Source organism: Parasteatoda tepidariorum, chromosome 3, assembly GCF_982258835.1.
Source record: "Parasteatoda tepidariorum strain Cologne lab strain chromosome 3, Ptep-v5.0, whole genome shotgun sequence".
NCBI classification, from domain to species: Eukaryota; Metazoa; Arthropoda; class Arachnida; order Araneae; family Theridiidae; genus Parasteatoda; species Parasteatoda tepidariorum.
In genome coordinates, this window is record NC_141757.1 from 40,919,120 (window position 1) to 40,937,686 (window position 18,567).

Sequence of the window (18,567 nt, forward strand, 5' to 3'; positions counted from 1 at the left end):
GTTAATTATACTAAAAAACTTTTAATAAAATTTTTTTAACGAAATAAATTGATAAGATTTCACTCTACAATGTATCATCAAATCCAAGAATCATTGATTCGTTTAGTTACTGCTGTAGTGATTCACTCGTTTGCTGATTTAACGATTCGTTTACCAGCTGATTCCTTTATTGATTCACTGATTAGTAGGTTCATTATTGTGATAATTTGCTTTTACGTTTATTTATTGGTCAATTGATCCGCAGATTTGCTGATCCGCTCATTCATAGAAATACTCAATTATAAATTTTTTGGGTTCATCAATTCATTCATTTTCCGATACACTAATTCATTGATCCGTTGATCTATTGTTACGTAATTCACTGATTTTTTGATGTATTAATACGTCATTTATTGGCTCATTTTTAGACTTGGTTATGCAGTTTGGCTCTCTACTGTTATTCGTGTAATAAATACGAGCTTTAACTGAAACTGCAGTAAATTGCTGGATTTACCTTATGATCTTTCTTAACCTCAGTAGTAAGAACGCAAAGGGACTAGTGAGAACTCGATATTATGAATGCTTCAAGACGTTGCGTACTTATTTAGTATCTACGTGTAAAAACGAATTTCGGCCATTTACGATAACTTGTCTGTTAAAAAAATCAATTCTCTCTCATTAAATAAAGTTAAATTTAACCTCACAAATAATATATTTTTTCACAAAATATGCAGAAAAAAAGCATTTTGAACGTTACTTTTCGTAAATGAAGGAGGAATGCTATAAATAATCTTTGTATTCTTTTTATTCCGATGCAAATTACTTCTGTCTTTGTATTTTATTCTATTTTCTAAAAAAGGAAGTATTCATAAGAAGAGCGGAAGGAGGACGTCAAGGCAGCCGAGGAAACGGAAATAACGTTTTCTTTCTTACATTCCAAAATTTAGGATTTGACAGTTCTGAATTTCAAAGCAATCCTTCGTATTTCAGTCGGAAAAGCTTTTAGATTCGTAAGATGGATAGGTAATGTTTTTCAAAAATTTTGCCTAGTTGAATGGGACTATTTACCGAATTTCATAAAGTATTTCCTAACCTTTAGTTTCAAAAACACTTCAGAGATACTAGTGATGCTCAAAGGGTTATGATATTATTTATTATGTTTGCGGTTTATTGCTCAAAATTTATCATGTGGAGAAAACAATGATCACACTTAATTCAAAAGTTAATTTTGATATCATTTGTGTTCTGCTTTTTATTTTAACCAATCATTACAGTTATTGATGCTAATTGCTGCATTCTTAAATTTTACAGAAAAGAAGAACATTTTTAATCTGTGTTTATGTTTAGAAGTTTAAATGCTCTGGTAATTCCTTAAAATAGCTGTTTAAACAAATACATAAATTTACGTTTATCAATATATTAATTATTTTAAAACAGTATTCTGGTTTTTATCATTCTTTTTGAAAATGATCAATGATAATTAATGTATCTATAATTCTTGCTACAAAAAGAGCATTTTAATTCTACCATTTGAAAAATATTCAAATAAATTGTTTGATGTTTGAGATATTATTTTTGAATATTACTGAAAAATAGAGCAGAAAATATTATTGTAGTTAAATATTAGTAAATAAAAGCAGGCAATTGCTTAAGAAGAGAGACTTGCAGATTTGCTTTTTAAATTCAATACTCCTGTTAATATTTAAAGTTTCTTATATGAGTACTTTTATAATAATCTGAAGATGAACTTTAATGAAGAATGTTAGTTAAATTTTTAATAGTGCTGCTTTTCTTGGGAATAAGTGATGGTTTACGCCGCAATTCTTGCAGTCAAAACTATGCTGATCCAACAAAGATCATTGTTGTCCTTCTTCTACCCAAAGACAACTTATACTTGGCATCTTACTACAAAGTGGCTCCAGCAATTAAGTGGGCAATTGACCGAATCCGAGAAAAAGGCGTATTGCCAGGTTTAGAGCTTGTTTTAATGGAAAGAGACACCGCTTGCGATCCGGCTAAAGGTACATGGGAAGCAATGAGAGCCTTTATTGAATATCCACTGAATTTATTCTTGGGACCTTCATGTGATTACGTTGCAGCTCCAGTAGCAAGATTGTTGAAGTTCATACACATACCAATGATAACAGCTGGTGCTTTAGCGTATGATTTCGGCATAGAAGATCGAAGAAACAATGAATCAGAGTATCATATGTTAGTACGGACAGGCTGGTCTTTTTATGGAATGTCTCATGCAATTCAAAAATTTTTTGAGAAATTTAAGTGGCGAAAAATGGCGTTTTTGTATCAAATAGATGGAAGGCCCGAAGTGATAAAAGATCATTATTGCTACTTGGCAATACAGGCTGTTTATGATACTTTGTTTTTAGAGAAAAATTGCACTATAAAACAACATAAACTTATGCCAGACATGAAGAAAGAGCATTTATTGGATATAGTTAAAAGAGAAGTTGGCACAGAATATGCGAGTAAGTAAATTTTTGAAAAATTAAATTCTGGAATAAAATAAACGAACAATGGCATAGTAACGCAAATATATTTTTTTTAAATCGTTGAAATTTTCGAATGAAATAAGCAAATAATAACATGGCACCGTAAATAATTTTTAGATTTAGTTTTAATTCTTAACACTAGAAAAACGGAGGAGGTTCGTTTGACCTTTCTCGATTTTTGTTGTTTCGTAATTCAAAAACTGGGTTTGATCCTCAGTGGCGGCTTGACGACAACCCAGCTTCAGGTCACTGGGTAGCAGCTTGTCTGGGAAGTAAAGGTGGCCTGTGAGCAGCTCTGACTATAATGCCGCAATCTTGCCGTTGGTCATGAAAATGTGAAACCTTAACCTCCAGGACCTAAGGAGCATCTACCACTGTAAATATTAAACACCAAATCACTAGTATATAAAACATGTTTACTTGATTCCATCTTGAGGTACCTTTTGATAGATGAAGGTTAACATAGTCGATAGACAATTCCAATATTGGTGACCCGGTCGACAAATAATTCCCCAATAAACAGTATCAAAGAAGAAAAAAGATCCGGTGATGTAAATAAAGTCTCCTGGTAATAAACAATATAGAAAAAAAATGAGCGAAATGCTATGAACAAAAAAAAAAGGAGCAAAATGCTATAAATAAAAAAAAAATGAAGAAAAAAAAATGAGCGAAATGCTATAAACAAAAAGAAGAAGAAAAAATATAATGAGCAAAATTGACATATAAACAGCATGAATCAACTAGTGGTATTCGTTCATCGAATTTTATCATAGATAAAATTCTGGAAGGGGAGTATTGTGGCGTAACTACCACTATAAATATTAAATACCAATTCACTAGTATATAAGACATGTTAACTTGATTCCACCTTGAGGTACCTTTTGATAGATGAAGGTTGACATAGTCGATATATAGTTCCCACAGATCCCTCTGATCCACAACGGGCAGTTGCGAATCGGCTTTTTGTTCGAAATTCCCCCCCCCCCCAAAAAAAAAGTTACTGAAAGTTTTGAGCATTTCTGACTTTTCATAATTTGATAAAATTTTAGTGTTTATTTAATCATTCATGTGCTAGCCTTATAGGAGCGAATAGATAGAACCTTATACCTAGAATGACACGAGGGGCTAAAGTACTCCTTTATGTATTTCTGTAGGTACCCCTTAACCACAGGTCGATTTGAGCAAAAGGTACCTTTTGGTAGATAAAAGGAACTCCAGTTTCATTAAAAAACAAGAGTATTTCAACACAAAATTACTATTTACAAAGGAAAGGAGACTCATTTGTCTTAGAAACTAATATATTAATTTAACTAGAAAAGTTAGAGCTCCGTTTAATTAAATATTTTCCTTGACCAAATTGAAAAAAAAAACAGCATATAATTTATGATCAAGTCTCTAATATATTTTTTATTAAATTAATTATTATTTCATTTTAAGATTTTTAAAATTTAGTTTATCTTGACGCAAATACTCTGGGAAGGGCAACACTGGTCGCTTTAGATTTTCTTGGTACAGCAGCGTTAAGTTTTTCTAGTGTTAAAATCGTATTGCGTTGTGATTCACGTAGCTGCATGTTAAAGCATCTTTATCTTGAGGTTTTGATAAAATTATCCGTCATTATTCTCTTCATTTTTTGTTATGTAAGGAGTTTTATAGTCACCACCTTTCTATATATTTTTAGAATCCTTTTCGAAAATTAAATAACAAAGTATACACATTGGGAGATGCAAATCAATATATCTAAGCAGAAAAAACAAACAAACAATCCTTTAGAAATCTGATGGATCATTAGCGAGGAAGGCGATATGAAAATCATCCAAATTAGTTTGATTTTCTGATGCAATTTAGGGTTCGAATAATTGTCTTTGAACTTTTCTATGAAACCTCCTGCAGTCAAATAGTTGATATTTTCATTCTCGTCTTCCTCAATAGTGATTTGTTAGAGTTTTTTCCTGCATTTAAATTTTAGACCCTTAATGTGTGTTTTTTTGGCTTCATTTTTTCAAGGACTTAAAATGTATAAATATAAAGAGTGGTTAATCGGGAATACCTAATAAAAGGGGAAAACTACGATGATTCTCTACTTAAATTTGATTACTGTTTCTGGGTAATCATAAAATAATTTAAGTTTTGAAAATATTAATATAATGCTTTGAAAAATTTATCGAAAATAGTATTTGACGATGAAAACATTTTTCTATGATTTCGAGCATAAATTACTATTTAGAATTTAAATTATCATTTCATAAGCGAACTTATTGTGCTTTCTAACTTCTGATAGTAAAAAAAAAATTCCTCGTTCATTGTTATTGTTGTTACACAGCGTGATACATAATTATGATGTGAATAGGAATAAGTAAAGCATATGCATAAATATATTTTTAATTTTGAATGTCATTGAACTAGAAAAAGAAAAGCTTCTTATATGAATGACGAACGGTCAAAGCTACTTTTCTTTTATATATGTATTAATTTTAAAAGCAAGGAAATTAAATTAGGACTTTTTCTTTTAAACTCTTTTCATTTTTAGTGAATTTAACTTTCTTCCTTTATTATGTTCGGTCAGTTATAGCAGTTTTTTTCCTATCATACTGGTGGCAACAATAGAAGTTTTATCCATGAACGGGAAGTAAAATTGTGTGACGTGTATTTTGCGGCTTAGTTTCCTCTTTCTTTAATGGGAATTATTTTATGTTATCTTTTTCTTCCCTAAAGAAATCCTGTAACTTTGACCTTGACATCTGTCATTATTTGTTGGCCAGTAGGTTTTTGTCTACTGACCGTGAAAGTAAATACATTGAAGTTTCTTTTTTTTACTTTTTCATTAGCGTCTCCCTTTCATTCTTAACACTGTAATTTATCTTTTCTTGATGTTATTATAATTCTTTTACTATATTCTTTTATTATAATTTCCTAACTATATTCCTTTATTATAATTCTTTTATTATAATTCTTTTGTTATAATTCTTTTATTTAAATTCTTCTGTTATAATTCTTTTATTATATTCTTTGATTATTCTTTTATTGTAATTCTTTTATCATAATACTTTTATTATAATTCTTTTATTATAATTCTTTTCTTATAATTCTTTTATTATAATTCTTTATCATATTCTTTTATTATAATTCTTTTGTTATAATTCTTTTGCTATAATTCTTTTATTATATTCTTTGATTATTCTCTAATTGTAATTTTTTATAATACTTTTATTATAATTCTCTTATTATAATTTTCTTATTATAATTGCTTTATTATAATTCTTTTATTATAATTCTTTTGCGATAATTTATAAAGCTAACTTATCTTTTATGTTGTTATTGGAAAACTTATCGAGACAAATTTTTTTTTATTGATTTGCTTTAACTTGTTAAAATTAAATATGTTTATCGTCATCCCGGGACAATTAAGCTATTTGTGGTAACTTCACTTAATTCGAATCCTGAGTTTAGCAAAACTATTTTGATTGTTGATTTATTTGTGTTGTTTTAGTTACAATTGAGATAAATACATAATCTACACTTTTCACAACTTTAATTGCAAATCTCTTAATGTTATGTTCAACTCTCGATAAATAATTTTAAGTGTAATCTTAAACAGTCCTTTAATAGTTTGTCTACTTTATTGTTTATATTAATAGTTTGGATTTTCTATATTAGTAAATTCCTTTATGAGTGCAGGAAGTTGAAGGTCAACAAACTTGTGCTTGCAAAACTAGGGATGTGAATTATGCAGGCATTGTCGCTATTGTACGGTTTGTAACAATAAATAGAGGACATTATACTTTTTCTATTTGATTTTGTTAACTGATTTTCAATCATTAAATTAAACAACCTGAACTTCCTAATGTGATTTAAATATTTAAAACACGATAAAAAGTTTAAAAAAAGTGCTTTCCGCGTTTTTATTTTTATTAATAAATGTTTTCTGCTTCATACGTAAATTTAAATTAGTCTTTTGTTACTCCATCACTAACACGAGCCAAATATTGTATTTTTTTTGCTTGCTTCAGTTACTCCATATTTAGGGGTAACTTAAGACGAATAAGCAAATGATAAAGACAAAAAAAATAACATGAAAGCAACCATGTTAATTTTTGTTTGTCTTATGCTTTAGAGAAGTTTCATGCATGCAAATATAAATTGCAACAAACTGTAAACTAAATAATGAATGCAATGTGTCCGCTATTTGTATGTGTGCTCTTCATTGCATTAATATTTTTTTTCTTCTTATTTTTGAGATTTTCTATCTTTTATTTAGTTAATATGCTATTTCCTTTCTTAGTATAGATAGCAATTTTCTTATTTTAATATGAAATTAATTTAGATAAAATTGAAAAAAATAATTAAATTTATTTTTGATTTGTATTTATGTTAATTAAACTTCAAGTACGTTAAAATAGCAAATGAATAGCTTGTATACATTTTATTTTGGAGTACTGTAATTAATATAATGCTACATTTTGGAGTACAAAAAATTTAGCATACATCATATTGTAATTGATTTATTCATTTTGTAGCGGAATGATAATTTTGTAGCGGAATTGTTAATTTTAATCTCTATTTTTAAAAAGAAAACATTAAAATACTACATCAAAGTTAACTTTATGCTTCATTAAAATATTTTAAAGTTCTCTCATTATCCATGTAAATCTCAATTCGACATGTCCCCCAATATTTTAAAGACACCTCCTCTCTCCTTTTTTATAGTTATCTTTATAATTTTATAACCATCGTTCAATAGCCAACCCAGTTTTCGGGTTTACGACTACTAATTTTCAAATTCGCTTTACAATTTTGAACCCAATCCAGAAGGCAAGGGAACTCCTGCATCAAGTATTGGAAGAAATTTGTCTTCGAGGATGACTTTTTGATAAAATTAACCCGAATTTTCGTTACATGGGGAGGAAAACCACAAAAATCTCCCGCGGTTAGCGTGACGGCAAGAGGACTCCAACCCGTGATCCGTCTACCATTGAGGATATTTTACGTCAGCACAGTGGTCGGTATGAGAAGAGTGCGGATTTCGTATCAACCAGCCATCGCTGGGATTCGGACCCGGTTCACCTCATCTGAGGGAGAACGCTTTATCCGCTGAGAAACTACGGCTCTGTCTTAAATATTATAACAAAAATACGTATGAGAACGAAATGCTCATATATTTATTAGTTTTTAGAGCACGAAGAAAGAAAAATTCAGGTAAAATTACCGCACTGTATGATAACGACATTTCTAGTAAAAAAAAACAAACAATATTATTCTGGAATTAAGAACTATTAAAAACAATCATTTGGTTAATCTTCCGCAATAAAATTATTTTTGAAAAAGCAAAGAAATTTTTTTTTACAATATTTCAGTCAAAGTTTATCTAGAAGACGTTTACTTTGAAAACGTTTACCTTGAAAGTTTTCATTAAAAAATTTTATAGTTTTCTCATTACTAATCTAAATTTCTTGTCTACATTTTCCTTTCGTAATATTTTCAAAACATCTCTCGCTTTTTATAGTTATCTTAAATATTATAAAAAATGTGAATACGAACGAGTTGTGTACATTAGTTTTCAGAGCATGGAGCATGGAGAAAAATATCCTGGTAAAATCATGGTACTGTATTATAATGACATTTCTCGTAAAAAATGCTGGTAAAATTATGGTACTGTATTATAATGACATTACTCGTAAAAAATGCATTTTGGCATTAATAAATAAAATACACGATATTTTATATCATTCATTTGGTAATTCTTCCATTTATATGATAACGGTTTACCAGTGATTCTGGTTTTTAAAATTTTAGTTCTTATTACCACATATTTAGTAAAAATTCAAAAGTGAAAAGTAAATCTTACCGTAAAAACAGTTTTCACGCCATGCTTTTAGCTATCCTGATAAAATTACCAAATTTTACCTCATTTAGCAAATTTTATCACATATTATAAAACAAATTTTTGTTGTTCATTTCATCAAAATTTTTAGTAAAGCGTTTCGGAAAAAATTACTAAGCTCTTTGTTGCTCACAAAGCTTGTATTTTACAACTATAGCTTACGCCTGATAAATTATATAATAATGTTAAGTCAGTCCTGAATGCTTACTTTTTTATTAACAATTCGAACTTAAATGCATTTGTTTCATAATTAAATTATTCCTATTTTTTTCTCATGCTCTTCTTGAGTCTCTTTTGTTAAAAACAATTTTTTTTCGTTTCTATTGGTAGAGAAATACAGAAAGACTTCCAAGTAAAGTCATTCAAAATCTATTGTTTTGCTGAGTTTAAAATTTTTTTCCCCAAGTAGTGAATGCGTTGATGAAATTGCATTTGGTGTTGAAAAGTTTCTTTTGTATTTTCGTTTTTATTTATGTACACACTTTTTATGAATTGCAATGAATATTTTTTAGCAAATAAAGAATGAATGGTTTTAAATATATTTGGATAAACAATGAAAAAAAAAATCAAAATTATTAAAAAAGTTCCAAAATGTGAAAATTGATTGAAATATTTGTACATAAATTTAAATAAATTGAATCTATATCTTTCTAATATGTTTATTGAGCATTTATAAGATAATCAATACAATAAAGTATCTAAGAATATTTTCTAGTTTTTTTATAAGGTACTTTTTGCTATTCATATACTGAACGATGATACCTAGCAGAGATACCAATTTTTAATTATGTAACAAATTATTAAAGCTAAATTATAAATATTAATAAAACATTAATATTAATAAGAATATTAATAAAAATAAACTACAAATAAAATCTTAACTTTTTTGTTACAACATACAATAAAATACTATTAACCCTTTTGAAGGCCGTGGTAATTATACTTACCACCACGTTTTACCACTTTCAATTTAGGTTTCCGATTTTCAATAACTTCAGCTTTCTTGAAGTGAGTTTGAATAAAATTGGTAACCATTTGTCACTTTTAAAAAACGTATAAAAGTTATAAAATGCATAATTCCTTTTGAAGTTTGCAGCATTTAAGGAATTTATTTTATAAATAAAGAAAAATAAAAGTCAGTAAGTTCCTAATAGGTCATGTTAAATATATTTACCACCAAGAAAATGTCATTTTAATAAACTAAATGAGTTTTTTCTTTTTTATATCAATTACTGTCCTTAAAACAATTTCAATTCCAAAAATACTTTAATTTACCTTTACTAGAAATAAAGGGCCCGTTAAAGGGTTAATACAGATAAACTTATTGCATAGATACTAATACAAATAAAATTCTACCTTATTGTCATGAATTTTCTGATATTTATAAAAATATAACAAATCGTCGCAAATACTAATACCAATAAAACCTTAACTTATATTTACACACATTAACATTTACTAATAAAAACAAAAAATAATGTTTGAACTATAGACGTATGAAATTAAAAAAATGAAATAAAAATAAAATAAAGTTTCTTTAATGTAATTTAAATAAACTTAAAAACAAGCGTGCTCGGATATTTCTAGAACTAAGCAAAGAAGTTTAAAAAAGTTCATTATGAAGAATTGGCATTACGTGTAGTTAATAATTTATAAACCATGAAGTAATATAATTCATATGAGCTAAGAATGATGTAAAAAACATATTTTTCAAGGTAACATAATATTTCGTAAGATTTTATAATTGTTAATATAATAATTTTTCATAAATTTTTATAAAATTTTGGAAAATTTATCTAAGCTTTGTTTTGTTGAAAGCCAACTTTTTCCTACTTTGAGAAGCTTTTAATAGATAATGTTAGTAATCAATACTTCAATGTCTTCTTCATCGTCTATAGATATCGGCACTCTAAGTAATAAAAAAACCATTGTTCCTAGTTTTAAGGATCTAATTCTCAAAACTGAAAGTTTAGATTTAAAATATTTCGGAAAAAAGATAATGAGTAAAAATAATTTGTTTTAGAAACTCCGGATGTTAAGATCAGGAGGATAGTTTTTTAACATAACAAATTGAAGTCTAAAATAAAAACATAATACTCAAATTATCGTTAACAAGTTTTTAGCGATATTATAACTCGGCTTTGAAGTATTTTCTCGAAGAACATGTTACATTTTTAAAAATGTGCTGTTCGCCATCTGTCACTTTTGTGGAATATAAGTTACTTAAGAGAGTTTAACATATTTGCAGTAGTTGAAATGTTTTTGAATGTAGGGATCGCATTTAATGCTCCTTGCAAAAAAATCAAACATAAAATTATAGAAAAAAAGCTTACATTTTATAAAATATTGTCTAAAATGAAATAGTTCAAGAAACACACAAAATTTGCATACCATATTTTAAACTAAACCCTATAGCACACTTTTTTAGAGTTTCTCAGTAATTGATTAAGAAAATTAAGTAGATTTTGTAGCTTCACAAAATATTAATCATTAAGAAAACTAAGTTTTAATTACTTTGCCCGAATCTTAAACATTCAAGTTAAAACATTTCAAAATAGTTCTGCTTATTTTTTTTCAAATTAATCTTTAAATAGTATGAAAGGATGTACTTGACGAGCTGTATGATGACAAATACTTAGAAAATTGAAAATTTGACGTGTGATGTCATAACTTTTCCGTTATCGTGATAATATCATAAAATACCTGTCGTTAAATGAAAAGTGTGTGAAGAAATCAATAAATAAATGTTAAATTTGTTTTTGTTAAATTTATGTACGAAATGTAATATTTATATACTGAAATATTTATTTCGAACATAAATTTTTTAATTTATTTATGCACGAAATAAAATATTGTAGAATTGTGAATTACTTACAAAATTAAATATTGGTGAGAAATTGACTTTTTTGATGCGAATCAAATGTATATGTTTGATTTCAAAACACATTTGAATTTAAGAAAATTCAAAGTATCATCTCAATTCTTTTTGTTTTACTCTTAAACATATTTTGCAATGAAATATTGAGTTTTGTGAATTTTTAATTTTTTCTAAACAGTTTTGGAATTGATTTAGAAATAATCTTTGGTGTTTGGTTTTCAAAATGCATTTTTATACTTTCATTAATTTTAAAATAAAAAAATAATGTTTTCCGGAGTTTTTCCAAAAAAATTTTTCAATCATTAATTTACAAAGATTTTTCAATTCCGTTAGAAATTGTATTCTTACCTCCTAACAGTGCTGTTTTTTTAAAACATTAGAAATATTTATAGTTTCAAAAGAAACATTAGAAAAGAACAGTTGTCGAACAAACTATTCTGCGTCTTATTTTACAGAATTCTTGGTGGAGGGAAGTTTTATTTGTAGCTTGAAACATCTTCTTTTCTAACTCCTTCATTTTTTCCTTCACGAAACAATGTTCTCCTTTTGCTTTTCTGAAAGCTACTTTCAAGCTTATAGTGAATGAGTGACCATTTCTTTTGTGAAGGGTACCATTCATATTTGATGTTAGAAGGAGGTTTTGAACTTTTTCTATAGATACATGGTTTTTTATTGTTTGAAGTACATGTCAAAATAAAAATATCGGTGTCAAATTTCTTAGCAGTTTTTCTTGCTTTTGAGAACTATTACGTTTTCTTTTCAAATGAGTTCCCACTTAAAATGAATTCTAGTTTTTGATGGATGTTTGACTGGTTATTTAGAGAACATTTTAGTAATTTTTGTAAAATGTATTATCGGGAGTGTTATTGTTATAAGTAAGTATTGTGTAAAAAAAATTTCGATAATAAGAATTGATTTTCCGCAAGGGACCTATTACAAACTCACCGAAATTTATTCCGCTCTAAAACGATTCCGCTCGGAAAATAGCTTTCCCCGGATTGCCAATTTCATAAAATCCACTTTACCGTAACATGAGCATACCGGAATCCGGAATCGAAATAGCCGGTGAAATTGAAATTTGATGGAGGGACTAATTTTGACCAATTAGAAAATTACTATAATTCTAATTTATTAATTTGGCAGCGATATGTTTGTTTTCTCTTCTTCTGTGCGAGCTAAAATCGCATTAACTTAGAACTGAAAGCTTAAAAATTCATACATTTTCAATAACTTTGTGTGTTCTAGACCGAGCTTATGTTCATTTGAAGTATAGAGAGTAGTATAGAGTAAAATTACAACGTATTATTTTCCAATGGCTTCACGTACAAAAATTAATATTCACCAGCAAACAATGATTGTGGAATACCTAGAAAACAATCCAGATTTAAATAAAGGAATCAATCGGAATTAGATTCCGTGAAGCTGGTTATAGGGCCTCAGGTGGCCGAGCAGTTAGCGTGCCAGACTGTGAAGGCAATGGTTGTGGGTTCAAATCTCGCTCAAGGCATGTAAGCTCCTGTTTGTGAAAATTGCAACACCATGATGGAATCGTTATAATTGAATGAAATTTACTACACAGTTGAGTGGTAGTGGTACAAATAAATGATTAAACTTTCAAAGCAAACAAACAATAACAAGAGATCGAAATCAGTATTTTGTGTAGCCACCACGCACCGCAATAAGCGCAGCTACACGACGTGGCATGGAGTCAAGCAAATTTTGAATGTCTGTTTGAGAAAGAGCATTCCATATAGTTTGTATGCGTACCCAAAGTTCGTCTGTAGAAGCAACAGGACGAGGATCACGAGCGATGCACCGACTAACGAAATGACACACATGTTCAATCGGTGACGTATCTGGGATATACGCAGGCCAAGGAAGAAACTGTACCTGCCGCAATGAAAGAAAGGATTGAACAGTCCTAGCAATATGAGGGCGGGCATTGTCTTGTTGAAATACAGCGCCTGGCAAGGCTTGAAGGAAGGGAACAGCTTGGGACTGTAAAACTTCACTGATGTACCGGTTGTTGTTCAGATTACTCACAATTCGTAGCAATTGAGATCGTCCATGATATGCTATGGCACCCCAGACCATAACTCAGGGTGTTCGTCCACTGTGGCGTTCGATAATGCACTCCGGAAGGTGGCGTTCACAAGCATAGCGTCTGACACGAATGCGGCCATCATGGTACCACAAATTAAAGCGGGATTCATCAGAAAACACGACATGCTGCCAATCAACACGCCAGTCCTTATGCTGATTGGCCCATTGTAGCCGCAGGCGTTTACGGTTTAGCGTGATTGTGATCCTGTATAAAGGAGTCCTTGCGCGCAGTCCACGCTGCAGTTGACGTCTACGAATTAATGAAGCACACAATGTAACACCTGTAACTATTGACCACTGTGCTGCCAGTTGTCTAGAGGGAGCTGTACGGCCTGTCAGAGGCCATGCGGACCATCGCGAGCTGACGTGAAATTTCGGGGTCCACTCCCGGATTTCCGAGTTGTCTGACACTCGTCCGTCCACTGCTTCCAAACACGCATCACTGTGTTGCTGTTACGCTGCACACGAGCGGCTACTGCACGATGAGACAATCCAGCTTCACGAAGGCTGATGATTCTCCCCCTTTCAAACTCCGTAAGTTGTTGAAATCTCGCTCTCTTCGTCGAAGAGGCATAAGTAGCGCCTGAGCTAACGTTTACCACTAGCAGATAACCACCGATAACCATTCACGCCTCGCTACAGCCGTCTATTTATTCGGATTCATCCGCCGTTCAGAGGGCGCTGCTCAGCATACGCATGCGCTACGGATCTGAAATTCTAATTATTTGCATATTATGCTCTACTTTGCATTTCCTGAAAATTTAAACTCACTCGCATAAGTCCTTCATGGTGTTGCAATTTTCACAAACATGAGTTTATATTCTCTCTTTTGCGTGAATGTGGTACACGGGTGTCTGTGACAGTGTGGGGCTGTAGCCACCATGACTTAAATTCACAGGTGACCATCTGGTATCTTTAAGGAACCGCACTTCTGGTGTCTTTCGATGTGAAGAATGCGTTTTCAATGGCTACGATCAAAAAAAGAAAAAAATTTGATTATGAAATGAAATATTATGAATGTTGGCCTTTTATATAGTTATGTTATGTTGAAATATGCATAACATATTTCCATACATTTAAAAACTAAATAATATCTTGCTTAATCCCATCTCTTTCTCAATGAATAAAATTCATTAATATAATTGGTAATCTTTTAATACCACAAAGTGGAATTAACTGCAGAATAAAAGCTATTTTTAGAGATTTTTCTAATATCTATCTATTAAATTAGCATAGAATTCGAAAGCCGTTGAAAGGTTGCTAATTGATTTGATTTTATTAAAATCAAACTTCAAATATTGGGACCATATTTCCCAGATCGTAGCTATCCCCTAAAGTCTGGGGGTTGGAAATCTGAATCGATCGAAAAAAAGGTATGTTTATTCAGAGAAAGTATGCTTTTGTGTCTGATTTCGTAACTTAAAATATAGTCTGCACTTACTAATTAGCATATTTGAGGTCACCCCTTCGAACCATTAAGATTGAGTTCTAGAACGTGCAGGATCAAAAGGTTCAAAAGATTATTAGATCAAAGCTGTTCAGGTCCGTTTTTTTGGAGGACTGTATAGCCATATGTATGGTTGAAAACCATTTTTTCTGTGTGGGATTACCAACATAAAACTAACTAACTTTATTAATGGTTCTAATTTTTGATATTTTTGATCTCAAAGTATAAAATAAATGTCACAATAAAAAATATTTAGTTTATGTAGTTCTGAGTTTCAACTTTTTGAAACCAAAATATTTTGTGTTACTGTGAGAATTTAAAATTATGTATAAGTTTTTTTTAATTGATGTGAACATTTAAAATATTCAAGTAACATTAGCTCTGAACCGCATTCGCAACCAATTATTTTAAAAATTGAAAATATTTTTTTAAATATTGTAGAATAAAGAACTATTTAAATTAGGTGAAATTTAAAAATCTTTTAAATAATGTCTCCATTATTTAAAATTCATTCTTACGTTTTATATCTTCTACAAGGAAACCTGATGAATAAAAAAATTAATTACTACCATCAAAAAAGAAAAAAAATCTATTTAAATTTTCCATTTCTCCCTTTTATAAGAATTTATTCATAAATACTACAGCATATTGTATCTTTAAATTGGATATTATTTTCTTTTTATATTTTAAAACAAGTCTTTCATATATTTTTAAAAATATGCATAAAGAATATTTTTTATATGTTTCTCAAATGACATTTTTTTTTAATATTTAGTAAAGACTTTTAAATTGTTTTTAACTGATTTATTGTACTCCAATTTTTTTTAAACAGAACTAATTATTTTTGAGTGAGATTTCCATCTTGCCCTTTCAACAAAGCAAATCGATTGAATAAATATTGACTTCTAAAGGCAAGATAACAGTTTGGAGTCTGATACAAACCTCCAGAGGCATAAATATATCTTCAGGGATAGGACATAGAATTTTATTTTCCTCAAGGGGGTGTTTTTCAGTTATTGAATCGTAGAAATTGGTCCACGATGAACCAGTAAAATTTGATGCATTGGTTTTGAAAGGCACTTAAATTTTTATGGATAAATTCTAAAAGCATGAAAAAAAAATATTTTTTAAAATATTTTTTAGTACGGTGGCAATGAATGATTGAATTTTATCTAAATAAACGTATAGAAAAGAATATGCTTGAATATTCTTTTTTTTATATAAGATTTCGATCTAGTTTTGAACGAAATAATTAGCAAGAAAAACTTGAAAGATACCAAATGTTGCGATAAAAGTTGCACATTAATAATTTGTCAAACAGAATTTTAAATAAAGTTATTTTTTAAGGGTTCAAATGCTGTTCTTAACCAGAATTCCAATACAAAATAGAATTAAATCAAGAGGAAAAGAAGCCATCGATATTTGTTTTAATTTCACAAGGCATGGCATAATTTATTTGTACATAGTTTTATTCTTCCCACTGTCCATTTGAGTCCACTTAAGAAAACTACAGTTTCTTTAGAATGTTAATATATTAATTAATATGTTCTTTCTTTGAATTTAGAGCCTGTTTCTTTCATTTTGGCATATTTTTTTTTTTGGCTTTTGTAGTTTCCGACAACTTTTTTACCCCAATACAATACCAAAATTAATAAAAAATGAGACTATTTTTTGCTTTGTAATCCATATTTGAAAAAAATTAAATGTTGTTTACTATGGTTTCTCGATTAAGATCCAACGAGTTTCCTGATCACTCTCAAAGAGCCACTATATTTCCTACAAAATGTTCGTTAATATTTTTTGAAATTTTTTGACAGAGTTATCTCTTACTGAAAAAATTCCATTCTGATAAAATGATTCCATAAAATGATTTATTTATTATTGGCTTATTTATAATTTTAAATATATTTAAAAATGTTTTCCTTTTATCTTTATATTTCATTCGATTCAAAAAATTTCCCTTTCTTAAATCCCTTTCTCTCTGAAATGCGGTAACTTCTAGATAAACGTAAGCTACTGTTGTAGAATTTGATATTCAAACACATGCTCCGTTTTTACTCATGCCTGTTTCAAATAAGCTTTGAATAAGCTTTTTTCGTGTTATTGATGTTTCACTTAACTCTATTTGTTCCTTACAGATAAGTTATTTCTTCCAAAAAACGGAATATTGATTCCAAGCTCCATATATCTTCCTTCACATTATTTTAAGATAACTTAAAGAAATGATGCATTTCCCCTAAACTCTCTTTTTTAATCTATTTATCTTCGATATTCCAAAATAATGCCAGAATCTTCAGAATTGAAACAAACTTAATCTTGAAAGCCAATTTTTTTAAGGAAAACGTCGGTTACTCTAATTGATTTCTTAAAATATTTAGAAAAAATATTTAAGCATTTAAATTTTAAAATTTTTGACAACAATTTCGTAGAACTAACTATGAATCACAAGACATAAAGTAATCGCAATGAAAATAGTCACATTAAAATGAGAAATAACTGCAAAAACTGTTAAATTAAAAATTGATCGCCATGAAATAAAAATTAGTGTAGGCAAATTTAATCGAAAATGTAGATTAGCACTTGCATCAATTATTTAACTGTAACGAAATTAGTGTAATAAATTATGTAACAAAATAGTTTTGTTTTATAATACTGAATTGTAGAGAAAGTAACAACATATAAAAAACCTCACCGAGAGTAAGAAGTATGTCCAAAACTACCAGAATCTAGTAAACTTTAACATAAATTTCTGTCTTTATGGAAAAACCAAAAATTGCAGTAATTTTTACGTTATGGTTTTGGTAGCGTCTTTCGGTAAATTTTCAAACAAAATATAGTTTTATTGTGATGGTGGTCGGTATGTTTAGTTAAAGAATGAACATACATGTCCATTTAGAGAAGCAGAATGAGAGAAACAGAGACAATTTTGAGAAACATACATTTTATATAGAGAAATAAACATACATGTTGAATCAGAGAAAGTGCGCTTTTGTGTGTGATTTTGTAATTTAAATCATAGTTTGCACTGAAGCATATTTAAGGTGAGTTCTTGAATTGTTTACACTGTTAGAAATTTCTTGAAAAAAATGGCTAAATAACAATCTATCTAATTGTTATTTTACCCTATTTAAACGAAACAGTCAAATAACCATAAATAAGATGGTAATGAAACTATTAACAGTGAGAAAAATCGTTTATTAGCTATATTTTACCTAAAACTGTTAAATAACAAGAATTTTATGGCACCAACTCAGCCCACCTAATGAAGCAACTTAGTTCCCTGCAACTGTGTACATATTATAGCCGAGAAAGCTAATCTGTCTATCTCGTGACTGACAGAACGGGGGTTCGATTCCCATCTTTGACACTTCCATTCCCTTTAACACACATGAAGAATTTTCAGTGTCCTGCACTCTCCAATGCCCATTAACTAACGAGAAACCTATCTAACCAGTTAAATTTCTTTTTCTACGGCATTGAAACCATGGTAGCTGTAAATTTAAAAACAAACAAACCCGTATAGTTTTGTATTAATGATTTTATAACCATACTAGTTGTAAACGGTTTTAAAATCGTAAATATGAAAAATCTTTTTCACCGTAAACTTTCCAGTTAATCAGATGGACTGACTGCTGCCGGTTATTCCACCATTGTTTTAGAATGAAAATTCTAACAGTGAGTCCTAACATGAGTCCTACCTAGTACGTGAAACTCAGATCATTAAGTTTAAAGTAATTCAGTGTATTCATGTTTTTATTTTGTGGACTGT

The 18,567-nt window shown here is 29.4% G+C and overlaps 1 protein-coding gene across 1 annotated transcript in view; it reads left to right on the forward strand.

Moving 5' to 3' along the window:
* The first annotated feature begins 910 nt into the window (after nucleotides 1-910).
* The window catches only part of LOC107448012 (atrial natriuretic peptide receptor 1), a 573,894-nt gene continuing 556,237 nt past the window's right edge, over nucleotides 911-18,567 (forward strand). Inside the window, exon 1 of the mRNA XM_087159148.1 lies at nucleotides 911-2,465. Coding sequence (XP_087015274.1) covers nucleotides 1,739-2,465 — 727 coding nt within the window. The 5' untranslated portion in view covers nucleotides 911-1,738. The remainder of the gene's footprint in view (nucleotides 2,466-18,567) is intronic.